Below are 13,570 nucleotides of genomic sequence, written 5' to 3'. Positions count from 1 at the left end.
GAAAATGCCAATTCCATTGTCACGTCCATCTATCCTGCTGTGAAACCAAACAATGTAAAAAATAGCATTATGGAACAGTTAGCACCATCCTAAGAATCCTACCTTCACAATGCTTTTTAGATCCTGCACATACATCCTCTCTGTCTCCAGAATCTCTTGGACGACTCTGTCTACATAGAGGAGCTTGGGACTGGTGGGCTCTGTGACCAGGGACACTGCACAGTTTTTGCTCGCTCCTTTTGGTTCCACTTTCCTTGGCACGCTCAGCCTTTTTTCAAGGCCTTCCTCAGGATCCTCTTGCTCCGCAGGGGAGTTTTTGCGTGGCTTGTTGCTGGAAAATCGCCTGGCTGGGACCAGTTCTAGCTTGATAGCACCCGTTTCTTTATCCTGGTTGAACAAGCCCAGGTGGCTGTTTGAAACCAAGGTCATTCTGCTTCCAAAGGAGCAGTGGCTGTCCCTGGAGGAAGCAGAGGAGGAAGTGGAGCTAAAGCTGACGGGACGGTCACTGTCTGACAGGTCCATGGTTTTGTTCTCGCAGTAGCGGAAAGGTCTGCTCTCCTTATGCAGATCTTCCCCTTTCGTCTTGGAGTCAAGGGCCTCCGTCACAGCTGGTAAAACGTCAAGAGGTAAGTGGAAGTCATCTGAAAAAAACAAACAGAAGTGGGTTTACTGTTGCTGCTGCTCCACATAACACAAAAGTTGACAACAGATACTTCTAAAGCTTTGTCCATAGAAACCAACTACAACTCTATTTTAACTAAAAGACAACCCGAACAACGTGGTTTGAGGGTCACTGCGGCTCTAATGCCAGGTGGTGGGCAACCCCCACAGAGGGCTACTACACAGGCACACATACCTCCTGCTCACATCTATGTCTCTTCTGTCCTTGCGCCAGTGTTTTGGGCTTGGTGCTAGCGCATGCACCACCCAGGCTCAGCACAGGAGAGGAATAAGACTCAAACATTTTCCCTGAAGTTAAAAAAAAACCCACCTCTGTTGGTAGCAGTCCCTGCTATCTTCAAGCTGAGCACTGACCCTGGTTTGGAGGCTTTGGAAAACTCAAGAATCACACAGTGATACCAGACAGTATCTTTCATTTTGAATACTGTAACGCTAACAAACAAAACTCAAACAAAAACTAAAAGCAGTTATCAAGTACCAGCTCTGTGGCTTGTACAAAACCACTAAACCCGGAATGATTTCCCAATGAAAATAATGTAGCTTCTGAAAAGAAGAGTTCCTGCAGGAAAGAGTGCTGCCAAATAATTCAGTTTTCTACTGGGAAAATAAGTCATTCTACAACTGTTCAGCTCAAACCAGAATATTACCCCCTGCTGAACTGACCCAAAGCTGTTTTTCAAGTCAGTGCAACAACAAAATAAGACTCCGTCTTCCTGTCGGCATCTCAATTCTACTTTCTTTTTATTGCCGAAATGCCCTGCAGGACATTGTCCGTGATGCAATGCAGATTTCTCTCTGGCCAAGTTGTGCAAGATGCACCATGATAATCTGCAAAAGCAGCTGCAGGTATACTCAATACTTCAAGGTTTCGTTTCAGTAAGAAGCATCCACCCAAAAAGTCTTGCCTCAAACTCAAAGAATTTCAGAATGTCTGTCCTGTGAAAAAGGGAAACTTGTGACATTTTAGGAAGAAAAGCAATACTGAAGCTACCCACACAGTGGTAGCTTAGTCCTTATTTTACTCCAGCAACAACCTCATTTTACTGGCAATTACAGCTCTAGACAGCAGTTTCAGTAAAGAAACCATAAAACCAGTAAACTGCAAATTAAACCCGCCCAACCTTTAAGGTGGCCCTTCTTAAACTGAGGCAAACTTGCTAGGCAATTACAAGCAGAAACCTCCGGACACAGCTCCTGCTGCAGTTGGCCTGGGGGGTGAGGGGGGAGGAGGGGGAGAGAGAATTTCATTCAAAGCAGAAAGCAACTCTCTCATTTTTTCAAAATCAAATACCACTATTTATTTAAAAATAAAAAACACCAATCCAAAGAAAAAAAAAAAAACAACACACAAAAAAATAGCCCAGAGAAGAATGTTTGATTTATGTGGCCTATCAGGAATGCATAAGATTTTATTTGTACATGAGTAATTAATCCTGCCATTTCAGTGATGATGGTATTAGCTTTCTGTTAAGGAGAAGTATTGCCCTCAAGGTAACACATGGAATGAACACTAAGAATAATTCGCTCATTACATGGATCAGAAATTGGCCATTAGATTAAAAACCTTAATCTGGCACCTCTGTACCCCAGGTTTTACCTTGAAGTCTGAAAATCTAGAGCCTTTCTTTGTGCCAGGTTCTTCTGGTTTTGCACCATGGAAGCATATTTTCTTACCCTTCTTGAATAAACCACATCAAGTAAAAACTCCAAAATAAAATATAAAGCAATAAACCAGGAAAATATTTAAAACTGAAGAATGCAGTGAAGTTCTCTTGTTTCTGAACGGGTATGGACAAAGATGTTTGCCTTCCTATTGCTTGTGATAAGAAAGTATGCATTTTTTGATAAGGAAGAATGTATTTTTGTTATCAGCTTTGGATCATTTTTCACATTCAGTTAGAAAGCACAATGTTGCTGTGCAGATGTAAACCCCCTTGAAAAATGCACAGGATAAACAAGATAACAGGGATACCCTTCCGCTAAGTTACTCCAAGATATTTTACTAAAATTACATGACAAAGAAACACCTGATTAGCCACATTTAGGAGGAAAATGAAGGGTTCCTGTGACATTCCATTACTCAATGCTCTTTTCTTCTGATATTCAGTCTGCTTCTCATATAACCCGAAGGCATTAATATGTAATATTTGCTTCACAAACACTGTCAGGCTCGTTAATATAAAAAACAAACGAAACACAGTTCAGGTCAATGAAATTGGAGTCAGAATAAATGTTAAAAGTAGTTTTTCATAAGACATACTGTCCCAAACCACAACACATACTTGTAGCCAGAAGCATTGGGAGATCTTAACATATCTTAGAAAAACAAAACAAACAAAATCCCTTATGCTCTTGTTTAATCACAATGTCATTGCTCATTAAAAAACCAACAAGGATTAGTTGTAATAGTTAAAATGGGCTTGCTCTTTAACACCTGTATTCCCATTGACCTTGGCGAACCCCAGGCACCTGCTAGGCATGGCTAATTAATTGCATGCAACAGGGTTGACTCAAGTTCCTCCCATATTTTATAAAATGACTATTCCTGCATGTTTCTACATAAACGATACCAAGCAAACTATTTGCTACTCAAAACTCTTGGTCTGTTTTGTCCTCAAAGCCTCACCCTGACTGCTAGCCTCAAAAGTTACTTTTTACTTTGTTCTCACTCCTTTCCCAGCCAGGTGTAAATTGGTCATTTGACTTCTCTGTGGAGAGTTTTTGCTAAAACTTTGCCCATTACGTCACCGACCAGCGCAACACGTTTCTCGGGGTCCAGGCAGGCGGCACCGGAGCCCAGTGCTCCTGCCGGGCGGCAGCCAAGCACCCAGGCAGCTGGTGAACCCAGCAGAAAGGCAGGACAGACGGGACCCGGGATTTCAGCGTGGCACAAGCCCAGGAAGCAGCTTTCTTTCCTCAGCTGGACAGTCCCGTACCAACTGCTCTGCACCCTACCTGGGGAGGTCGGGGCTTGGGGACAAGCCCTGGCTCTGCCCAGCCCTCAAGTTCTGCCTCAGCTACAGGTAGGTGCTACAAACCCATAGCCCTCCCCAGTAACACAGGATCTTTAAGTCTTGCAAGGCTTCACAGGCTTATCTTCAGAATTTCCTTTGAGACTGGGCAGGATTACCCCCGCTGTTAAAATCAGAAACAGGTACTTTAGATGATTTCTGCAGTCACAAGTGCATCAGGAAAGGCAGTGGCCTAATCCGGTTCATCGCCACAACCACGCACCAATCCTCTTTTCTCTTGCCAGGGTCTGCGTTTGGCTTTTGAGAGCTCTGGTACAGTTTTACTGCAGGCTATCCTCACTCTTGCACCAGCTGCCTAAGGTCTGTGCCAACTGCCCCGTGAAAAATTCATCTGTGAATTAACGAGAGGGAGGGGAGAGGGGAAACAGCCTCCCCCAAGACTGCTCTCTAGGTGTCATAACAGAGCCGGTGCCTTTGGAAACCCTGCAACCTCTTACAAATTTCTGTCTTTGATACACACTTCCTTTAAAAAAAAATAAAGTTAATTTTGCCCGTACCCCAGCGGGACTGGTTTACAAGCCCCCTCCTGCCTAGCCACCAGTTTCAGCAGCAGCACCCCCCCGCAGGCAGGGGCAGCCACCGCAGCTCGGGCTGCAATCAGTGCCTGGGACTGGAGGTACCCCCAGAGCCTCGCAGAAGCACACGCTCTCAGCAAGTCTCCGACGCCCTGACCCACATCTGGCCCGGTTCACTGCTTTTTTTTTGTTAGGCGCTCTTTTGTTTACTGACCCTTTTCAGTGACGAACCAAAATAATATCGAGAACTTTTGTGAGCTGTGAATAACGGTATTTAACTCAGTCTGGGGAGAAAAAAAATAAAATCATCAATTTGCATACTTTAATTAAGGAGTAACAGTAATTACTTGTTAGTTCAGCACTGAAAGGAGGATAATTACTACTTGTCCCTACTCACAAGGAACCACGCTCCCCGAACAAGGTCATTTCTTGTCTGTGCCTTTGCATGAATTCAGTTTGCCTCTCCCCTCCCCAGCTCCAGAGACCTCCCTGCTCCTCCAGAGCGCTCCCCAGCAAGAACAACGTGTCCCTGCTCTACAGCAGTGCCAGGGCAAGAAACACCCACGTTTCACCCCAACAGGCAACTGTAAAATTACCTTAGTGTATCTTGTTTTCAGCGTGTAGTCATAAACAAGTTCTCACCAAAAATGCATACATTTCTTCTATCACATACTTTTCCTTAACAAATACCTCCTTCCTCTAACTATATTCACAGTAATGGTAAATTAGTTTTCCATATCTCTGCAGCTTTGGCTACTCTAGAACATTAGCATACAATGAGAGATGAAGTGCTTTAAGTCAATTTTATATTTAAATGCAAAGATCCCCAAGCCCTATCTAAAAATAGGTGTTTATTCCTCCAAGTTGTTTACTGCACATGACATTTTAACACACACTGCATGACTAAAAACTCGCAAGTCAATTTATATTCGTAATTAGTATTGTTGTTGCCTTTCTCCTGGCATGAAAAAGAGCACCTCAGATGTTATCTACAAAGTCAACATTACCAGAAATTACAGGCTTCACATCCTCTGAAAGTTTTGCTAAATAAAAGTGATGAGACTACAAGAAATGTTTCCTGTATTTTCCTTGAGATATTTTCGTATTTCAAATAAAGCATTCATACTGTGGATACAATTAAGCAAGACCGTTTAGAACAATTTCTACATTCAGTATCAAATTCAAATGCAGCAGTGGAATTCAGAAACAAATGTTATACAGCTAGCTGCCTGACCAAGAAAAATTAAAATACATTCACTACAAGAACCTCAACATGATCTTAAATATACTCCCCATATCCTCTGCTCTGAATATTGTCCAAGTGAAAGTCAGCAGATTTTTAATTACCAAATTTTGCATATGAACACGTATCATTTCTAAAACTAATCTGTGAACAAAATCACATTAGAGAGCTACAATATTCGCAGGATTAGATCTCTACTCTGAACTGTCACAAAAGATATGCTGCCAAGTACTTTAACTGAACTTTGAGCAACAGAAATCCCATTTATTAGAAGTCTTACGACAAGGGAAAAAAGGCACTAACTAATGTGCTTCTGTCTGTCAAATTGCTGCCCCCCCCGCCCCCCGCAATATTTAAAGCAGAATAGCCTCTGTCACAAGCAAGCACGCTAATGTCTGAGAACGTTATTGCAAGGGAAAATCCTCTGCGACAGTATCTCACCACTGAGGAATGTCTCTGGCTCCTCGCACCCAGGACGACCAAGTCCTCTCTATTCTTCCGATCCTCTCCGAACAACCCAGGACCTACCTGTGCGGCAGAGGAGAGCCACGGGCTCTGCCCTCAGCTGTTCCCGAATTACCTCATTGGGCACTCAGGTAAAATGAGAAGCTCTTACTAGTCCGTACAGCTCCTTCGCCAGAAATATTGCATGAGTCAGCTTTTATCTATCAAAACCCTAAACACAAAGGCTTTACAGAAACCTGATTCACAACTTTCTCACCGCCTTTTTTCCCAGCGCACCGACAGTCTTCGGCATCGCTAAGAGCCTTAAATGAAACATGACATCATGCAATTCAGGGACAGGACAATGGGCATCACTGTGGGTAACTTTAAAATGCACACTTCACTGAGCAACACCCATCAACTTCCATTTTTCCAGGCACAACGCTGTGAAAACATCAAATACAGCCCCCACTTCCACAGCGTTTATTACGCTTTGCTCCTTGGTTTGCAGACAATATCAATAAGCATCTAAAGCAAATAAATCACCTGCTGGTATTGTGAAATTTCTGTGTTTATGTTAGAAACTCCCATGAACCTGCGAGGCAATAGGATGAACCCTGGCAATAGGATCATTCTGGATCCTATTCTGCCCTAACGTAAACAGGAACAGACTTTTGCAGGGTGCTTGCAAAGCTTCAGTGTTTTGTTTTTTAAAGAGGGAGAGGAAAGACTTTTAGAAGAAAATGTGAAAACAAAACCATCAAGTGCTCTGTGCTACATCACAATGAAACAAAGGAAAAGGGGAAAAAGAAAAAAAAAAAAAAAAAAAAAAAGAGTTTTGCAGTGAAGGGGACAGTGAGAGGAGAAACAGGAGCAAAGATGAAGAAACCGAGAAAAGGAGAAAAGGAGAAAAATGGAAAGCTGATGGCTCTCTTGGCCTGTGGAGGAGGTCACGGCATTTCTATCTTGGAGCTGGGAGGCAAAAGAAGTCAAAAGAGTTCCCAGCTGCTGGCACAGCTTTCCAGGTGTGCTCTCACAACTGCGTGCTCAAACCTAGCCCGCAACTAGATACTCTATCTTTAAAATCACACTTGAAATTCACTCCCTTTCTCCCTGTACATAACACGGCCTCAGTTTCATTCTGAATTTTCCTGAAGAGCATAGTCCTTGAATAACGCCTCTCAGCAGGAAGCTGAAGGTAGAAGAAGGAAGCGAAGACAGCCTTGAAACCATTCACAAAGCTGTGAAACACTTTGATCTGAACGTCAGGGCTGTCAGGGTGAAAGTCCCTTTTACCCAGGCTAAAAGATCAGGTGTTTACAACCTGCTGCCACGTCTGAGATGACTGAGACATACTCTCTCTCTCAAACATTCTCCTGTAGTTTTCGAGAGTTTTGTTAATAGTTACATATTTACATTGAGAGACATACATACACATGCAGACTTTTTGCAAGACCTGCACAATACTTCAGACAGAGTCACTATGTATTTCTAAGTCCTGGACACACTCAGAGGCAGAGGATGGCCAACGCTGGTCCCAATGTCCTCAGCACAGACACAGTGCAGCACACAGGTCCTCAATCAAATAATGCGAATGTGGCAAATTTACCATACATTTTGCTATGCTCCACCTAGATTTCTGTCAGGACCTAATGATCCACTCCTCTGGACCTCTGCTTCCTCACACCTTGTGCCCACCTTGCCTACGGAGCTTTTATCACCTCTGAGAGAGGTTTTAACTAACTCTCCTGGACAGACCTGTGAGTGTCAACCAGGCATAGGACATTGCTTGGTCACTTCTGTGAAGTCCTGTGACACACAAACACCACCAGCAGCTTCGTCATTTGGCAGCGATGAACCTCCTGAACTCTGAAGGCTCGAATCAAGCCGAGCGACGGACCCAGAGGCAGCCGGGCCCAGAGCGCTTCCCTGCTTCAGCAGGGTAGGTACAAGTGGGGACTGCAGCGATGCAGCCTGAGCTTCGGACACTGCTCTGAACTGGCAGAACGAGCTCTCCTGAGCATTACTGGGGGTGAGGGGGAAAGGGGAACAGAGCTGAGGTCCTTACTCTGCTCTGCCTTGCTCTTTCGTCTCTGCACACCCACATTTGAACTTAGCTCTCCCTTACATCCCCATGTATAAGTCAGCAGAAGTTTACCCTGTACATGAGGATTTCACAAAAAACAGCCCCCATCACTTAAAACGTGCATAGCACTGAGAGCTGTCAGTGCAGAAGACTAGAAGCTCAAAAGTTTTACTCTCTAATATGCATCATCAATGAAACAGTACGCAGATGTGCCAAAAAAATAATGTTTTTGCCTACTTGTAATTTTCCTCGTATCCCCTGAGTTTGGTTTTTGTTTACCTGCATTACCTTTTAGGTGCTGCTGTGCTTTCTCTGTCCCATCTCCTGCTCCCTCCCATTGTATGCACAGTGCCATAAGACCATATTATTAATGCATCAGGATTAAGAGTTGAGAAGGGTGACCTGGTTTTGGTTTGATACAAAGCCTTGATTTTTCTAAACTCGAACAATAAGTGGAGTTTATAGAGGTTAAGAATGATGTTATTCTATAATTCCCAATTGGCTAAGGATTTACTGAAGAAATAAGTTATCCTCAGCAAAATTAAAAAAAAAAAAAAAAAAAAACACACAACAAAAAACCAAAAAACACATAACTCAACCACAGGGTGCATTCAGGCTTAAGGACACACTGACATCTTCACTGAAAGTGCAATGTAATGTATTAATAACTCTCTGCAATGCAGTAGCTATTTAATCTGTATACAGTACTGCAGAGACACCTAACAAAAGGAACAAGCCATCACATGCTGCTGATGTACTGCAACACAAATAGAGTGTATGGATCCAATGCTCCATTTATAGGCCTTTTAAAAGGATTATTTTCACCTCCTTGAGAATTTTGAAGGCTTGCTTCTACCCTCTTAAAAAAGATGGCTCTACTCTATTCCATTCCATATGAAAATTCAGTGAAGACATGTAGATATGAGTGCATATGGAGGAATAATACCCTAAATGATAATGCAGTCAAAGCTTTTACATCCTTTTCTTCTCTGCCCATACTGGCATTTAGTGAAGAAGAGTTAACAGGTAAACAGTAAGTGTTCAACGTGATGCTGCTTGAATGTTTTAGTATTTTTACATTCATCAGAGCTGTGACCTGAATGAAAATCCACATGGACTCTTCTTTCCCCTCAGCACCATTCAGGATCGGGCCTTGCTGCTGCCACATTACTAGTGTCTTTCCGTCCTACACTACATCACTGTAACAGTGCTTGGACATCAGGTCTGGTTTCTAATTCTTCCTGGACTGGTCTACTGCTCCGAGCAAATGTCCTGTCATGCCAACCTACTGCTGCTAAGGCAAGTTTTCATCTTCATCTAACCCAGCTGAAGTTGCTGCTGAACCTCACAACCTTTCAAGGCCTACTGCAGCACAAGCACACCAGAGGTCTTGGCTAGGTGTCCCCAACATAGCACAAGACGCTTGTTGCTTTATCAAGAACATTGGGATGCTTTTAAGATTCAAATATGTTAACAGTCTCATAGGTAGCAATGTAAAGTAGGCAAAATAAACTTTAAAGAGGGATGCACAGTTTTAGCAGAAGGCAACATAGCATCTAGGAATCATTCTTACTAGTTACAGTGAAAAATTTAATTGTGTGACCACAAAGGCGGCATCTTCGTACAACTCATTTCTTACAATTCAACAAGAACTCATAACTACAATAACTAGCACAAACAGATTAATTCTTTTAAACTCATTTTAATACACAGTTGTTCACTTCTGCCACTGAGTTTTCCATTGACTTCCAAACCTTTCCAGTGAAAATCCTGCCCAAAAAACCCCATATTTCGTAAAAACCAGTTCTCTGGAATAGCTGACTTTGTTAGATGCCAAACAGAAGTGAGTTTCAGAAGCTTTAAATAATTGATGCTTTTCTTTAACTCTAGCTAAATTATTTCTCCCATTTGCTTTTGAACTGGAGACACTTACTGGAACCTCCTCTGCACCTCAGGAAGTTTAGCAACTAGAATTTTGAAACAGAACTGAAATAATAACACCAAATTCATACTAACAGATGATTGCATTTACAATAAAATAAAAGCTTTCTTCTGGGTTTCCTCTCTTGAATAAAAATAAAAGCTGCAGAAAGCAGTATTCATGTTTACATCTTGGGGAGAAGAATCCTTGAATTCTGCCCAGGTTGCAACCAAGACATATTGATGGTCTGGCTCCACCACAGACTGGCTCTGGCTTTTCAAGTCATTAGTTGTTTTCTTATGCCCACCCTGCTGAAAGGGAATATTAGGTCTTATTTTTAAGGCAGCATTATAACACTAAGCTAACAGTTCTTTCAAAATCCCAGTTCTATAGGAACGCATTCAATGACAGTTAAGGGACTCAGGACTTAATAAATGACCGTGACAGATTTTTGCAGCATGCAATAATTAGTACTTTGAAATCTCACAGCACTTTAAATGAAAATAAATAAAAAGAAACCAAGCAGGTGTTCAAGTTCAAAGGAGTACAACATACCACAGCTCTTCTCGCATATTGCTTCTGTAGCTAAGTATGGTATTTTACATAAATAAGGTCAAGAAGACTAAGACTGCTAAATGGTGACAAAATAACTGGTTACAGCAGAAAATCACGGTGTCTTACTGCTGCCACATACCAGAGAGCCGTAAAAATACAGTTACCCCAAATCTTCATTTTTTTATTTTCTACTGATGATACTATCACATCCCGACTGCTGTTTATCTTTATTTGGTCCTTCCCTCCCTTGTCATTAAGCTTTAAGGTATCTCTGTGAAAGCCTCTCCAACAGAACCATGTTTGTGATGAAGAAGTGGCTTCACAATGCTCTCAGAGTTGCTTTAAGGCTATTCTGCAGTGCAAGCAATACTTCCTGCTACTTTTCAGCTGTTATTTCATGAACTCAAACCATTGAGAACAACAAAATTCCTGTCTCAAACAAGCAATGCCTTCCTTGGAGCTTTTGTATGCAAGAAGCAAAGCAGGAATTGAGATTATTTGAGATCACTGCAGTGTCTGCATACAGAGCAGTGTAGGCTCTGCACGCATGTACAGATGGTGTTAATGCCTGCAACGCTTATCAACATATCAGTATTCAAGATTAACAGCACCAAGAGTCACACTTGAGAAGCTACAGGGCAAGAAGCAAACAGATTAGAGTCTTGGACTTGCTTACAGTGACCATTTGGAGCACAATTCACAGCAACTGACTTACTGAGTCATAAGCCTTTCTCTGCACTCTCTTCTTATTAGAACAATAACACACTTAATTCCAACCAGAAAGACAGTCATTTTATTAAAGCTACATGTATTGCAGAACCCCTATGCCTTCCTTACCAACTGCTACAGAAAAATAATCCTATTACAAGTATTAAAATTCTTGAAATTGACAAGTCAATTATTAAAATTATTAAAAATTTACTTACAAATTATTAAAATTGACTTACAAGTATTAAAATTCTCTAACATTCCTATTCAGAGGTATTTTAATTTAATTTTATAAGCACGTAACACCCTACCAAGAAAAATCAGTGAAAAGGGATCCTCAGATTTCTACTGACCATTGGATTTATTACGCAATTTTTTGTCAATGTGGAGGAAAAAAATCCTGACAAATACAAACAAGGGAGGGGCATAAACCCTCATTCATAAAAACGTACCGCTACGTGTTTTACAGCAAGGTAGGAGACATTTAAAACATTCATGAAAAGACATCAGATAACAACTGTCTGCTGCCATCCTTCTGCTTTCCTGACTTCTACAATCAGTACCATGTTACTTCTCTTTTGCAGCCTTCAAACACTTTTACATTGGCTAGTTTTCAGACTGCTTGTTAACTATAATAAACATCATCTAAATCCATCCATGTGGCCCAAACAACTGCTGGTATTCAGTAAACAACTCAGATGAGCTCTCTCAGTGTTTAGATTAGAGACAGGGAAAACAGAAACTTAGATTCCCATTTAAATCCTGTTAGTACAGCTAAAGGAGTTATTTTTCTCAGATTTCTCCTTCGTGCTGTATCTTTCTTCCAGATAGGGACATTCAATCCCACCGTTTTTCTTGTTGTTTGGGTTTTCCACTTGCTTGTTTTCTTTTAGAAAGGAGTAGGAAATCCCTCCTTATTTAAATATTAGAGCCGAGATCCAAATCAAAATCTCTAAACCAAAACACACAGCCCGGACTTGGAGAAACTTGGCCACAAAGGCAAATACTATGGTCTAAAATGACTGAGGGTGGGAGCTGAGGAGGGGAGTATATATTAACTCTGTGGTGGAACTGCAGGGTTTTCCCAACAAGCCGTGCTAGAAAACAATTCCTTTTGTTGTTCCTGTTTTCAGAGAGAACATCAAAGGTTTCTCAACTCCATACCCTACACACATGGGAACTTGCAAGATAATTCGGTGCACGGTTTAGCATTTAAGAGCTTTTCTCATGGCTTATCCAGAGCCTCATTTTATTTTTAAAAAACCTTACAAAGTAAAACATTTATTTTCTTCCAAAACCTGCGATCAAATTGAGAACGTTAAGCTGTAAATCCTCAGCGAACTATCTTCTCTCATGCCCAGGCTTTTCCTTAAATTCAAATGTCGCCTTCTAACTTCCCCCAGGGAAAGCTTTCCCTTAACATTCAACCATGAAACTCATCAAACAAAGAGGCGAGGGGGAAAAAAATCCTTCCCCCCTCTCTGGTCTTCTCCCATAGGTAGTCTGCTGAGCTGTAAGATCCCTGCAGGGGACTCGCCCCCTACAAGCACGAAGCTGGTACAGCAAAAGAGCAGGGAGGAACGGCTAACCTGCCCCTCGGCTTCTTCCAGCCCTCTTACAAGGCGGCTGGCTACACACTGAAAATCAGTTTCCCTCGGTCTGCCCCGACACATCCCATGAGCTCTGAGACTTCATGGCCGAACAATGCTGCGCATTCACTATTGAGCTCTGAGGCGCAGAGACACACTGAGAGGCCACTACATTGGTATTATTCCACTACGTTCAGCCTGTTACCACAGCTATTAGCTGGCGTGCTCACTTTTCAAATCCCCATCTCTTTGGAAACCCTGGCTACCATTATTTTGTTACAAAGAGGCACAGGTTAAAAGAAGTTTAGCTGGGCGTTTTCCTACTCTCCTCCTTTGGCATCACCTATGACATATTACTCATGTAGGCAGAATTTCAGTAAGAAGCACCTCACTTTTACAGTTATTTAGAAATCCTGCAGCTATTGAAATGTTTTATTAGCAAAGATTCTGGCAAAAGATTTGTGACGTTTGTGCAATTTAAATCAGAAACAGAATGCAAAAGTTATCAGCCCTAACTATTTAGTAATGCACTTGAACTGAATCAGCGCTTGCAAATAATTTAACTTTATTCAGTGGAAAGATGGCGGTTCTCCTCCGTATTATCAATTTCTATATACAGTCATGGATTAAATCAGTTATACTTATTTCTGCATTGAAAAGCATTTATCTCTCATACACTAAGCCATAAGAGTGGCTACATTCTTCCCTAGCACAAGTAGCACTAGTAGCACAAGGAGAGTAAAACAGGTCCCTTTTGCAATTGATCAGCATCACCTAATAGAGCACCGAGATACTA

At 41.9% G+C, this 13,570-nt stretch overlaps 1 protein-coding gene across 2 annotated transcripts in view; it reads right to left on the bottom strand.

The window, feature by feature from the left end:
* Window positions 1–641, bottom strand: part of PLEKHG1 (pleckstrin homology and RhoGEF domain containing G1) — a 51,672-nt gene extending 51,031 nt beyond the window's left edge. For both annotated transcript variants that reach the window (XM_082480425.1, XM_082480426.1), the window contains exon 1: window positions 103–641. In XM_082480425.1, coding sequence (XP_082336551.1) covers window positions 103–522 — 420 coding nt within the window. In that variant the 5' untranslated portion in view covers window positions 523–641. The remainder of the gene's footprint in view (window positions 1–102) is intronic.
* Between the last annotated feature and the right edge of the window lie 12,929 nt (window positions 642–13,570).

This window comes from Vanellus vanellus, assembly GCF_965231255.1.
Source record: "Vanellus vanellus genome assembly, chromosome: 3".
In the NCBI taxonomy this organism is placed as follows: Eukaryota; Metazoa; Chordata; class Aves; order Charadriiformes; family Charadriidae; genus Vanellus; species Vanellus vanellus.
The sequence above is the reverse complement of the archived record's forward strand: the minus strand, read 5'-3'. Positions and strand labels throughout refer to the sequence as shown.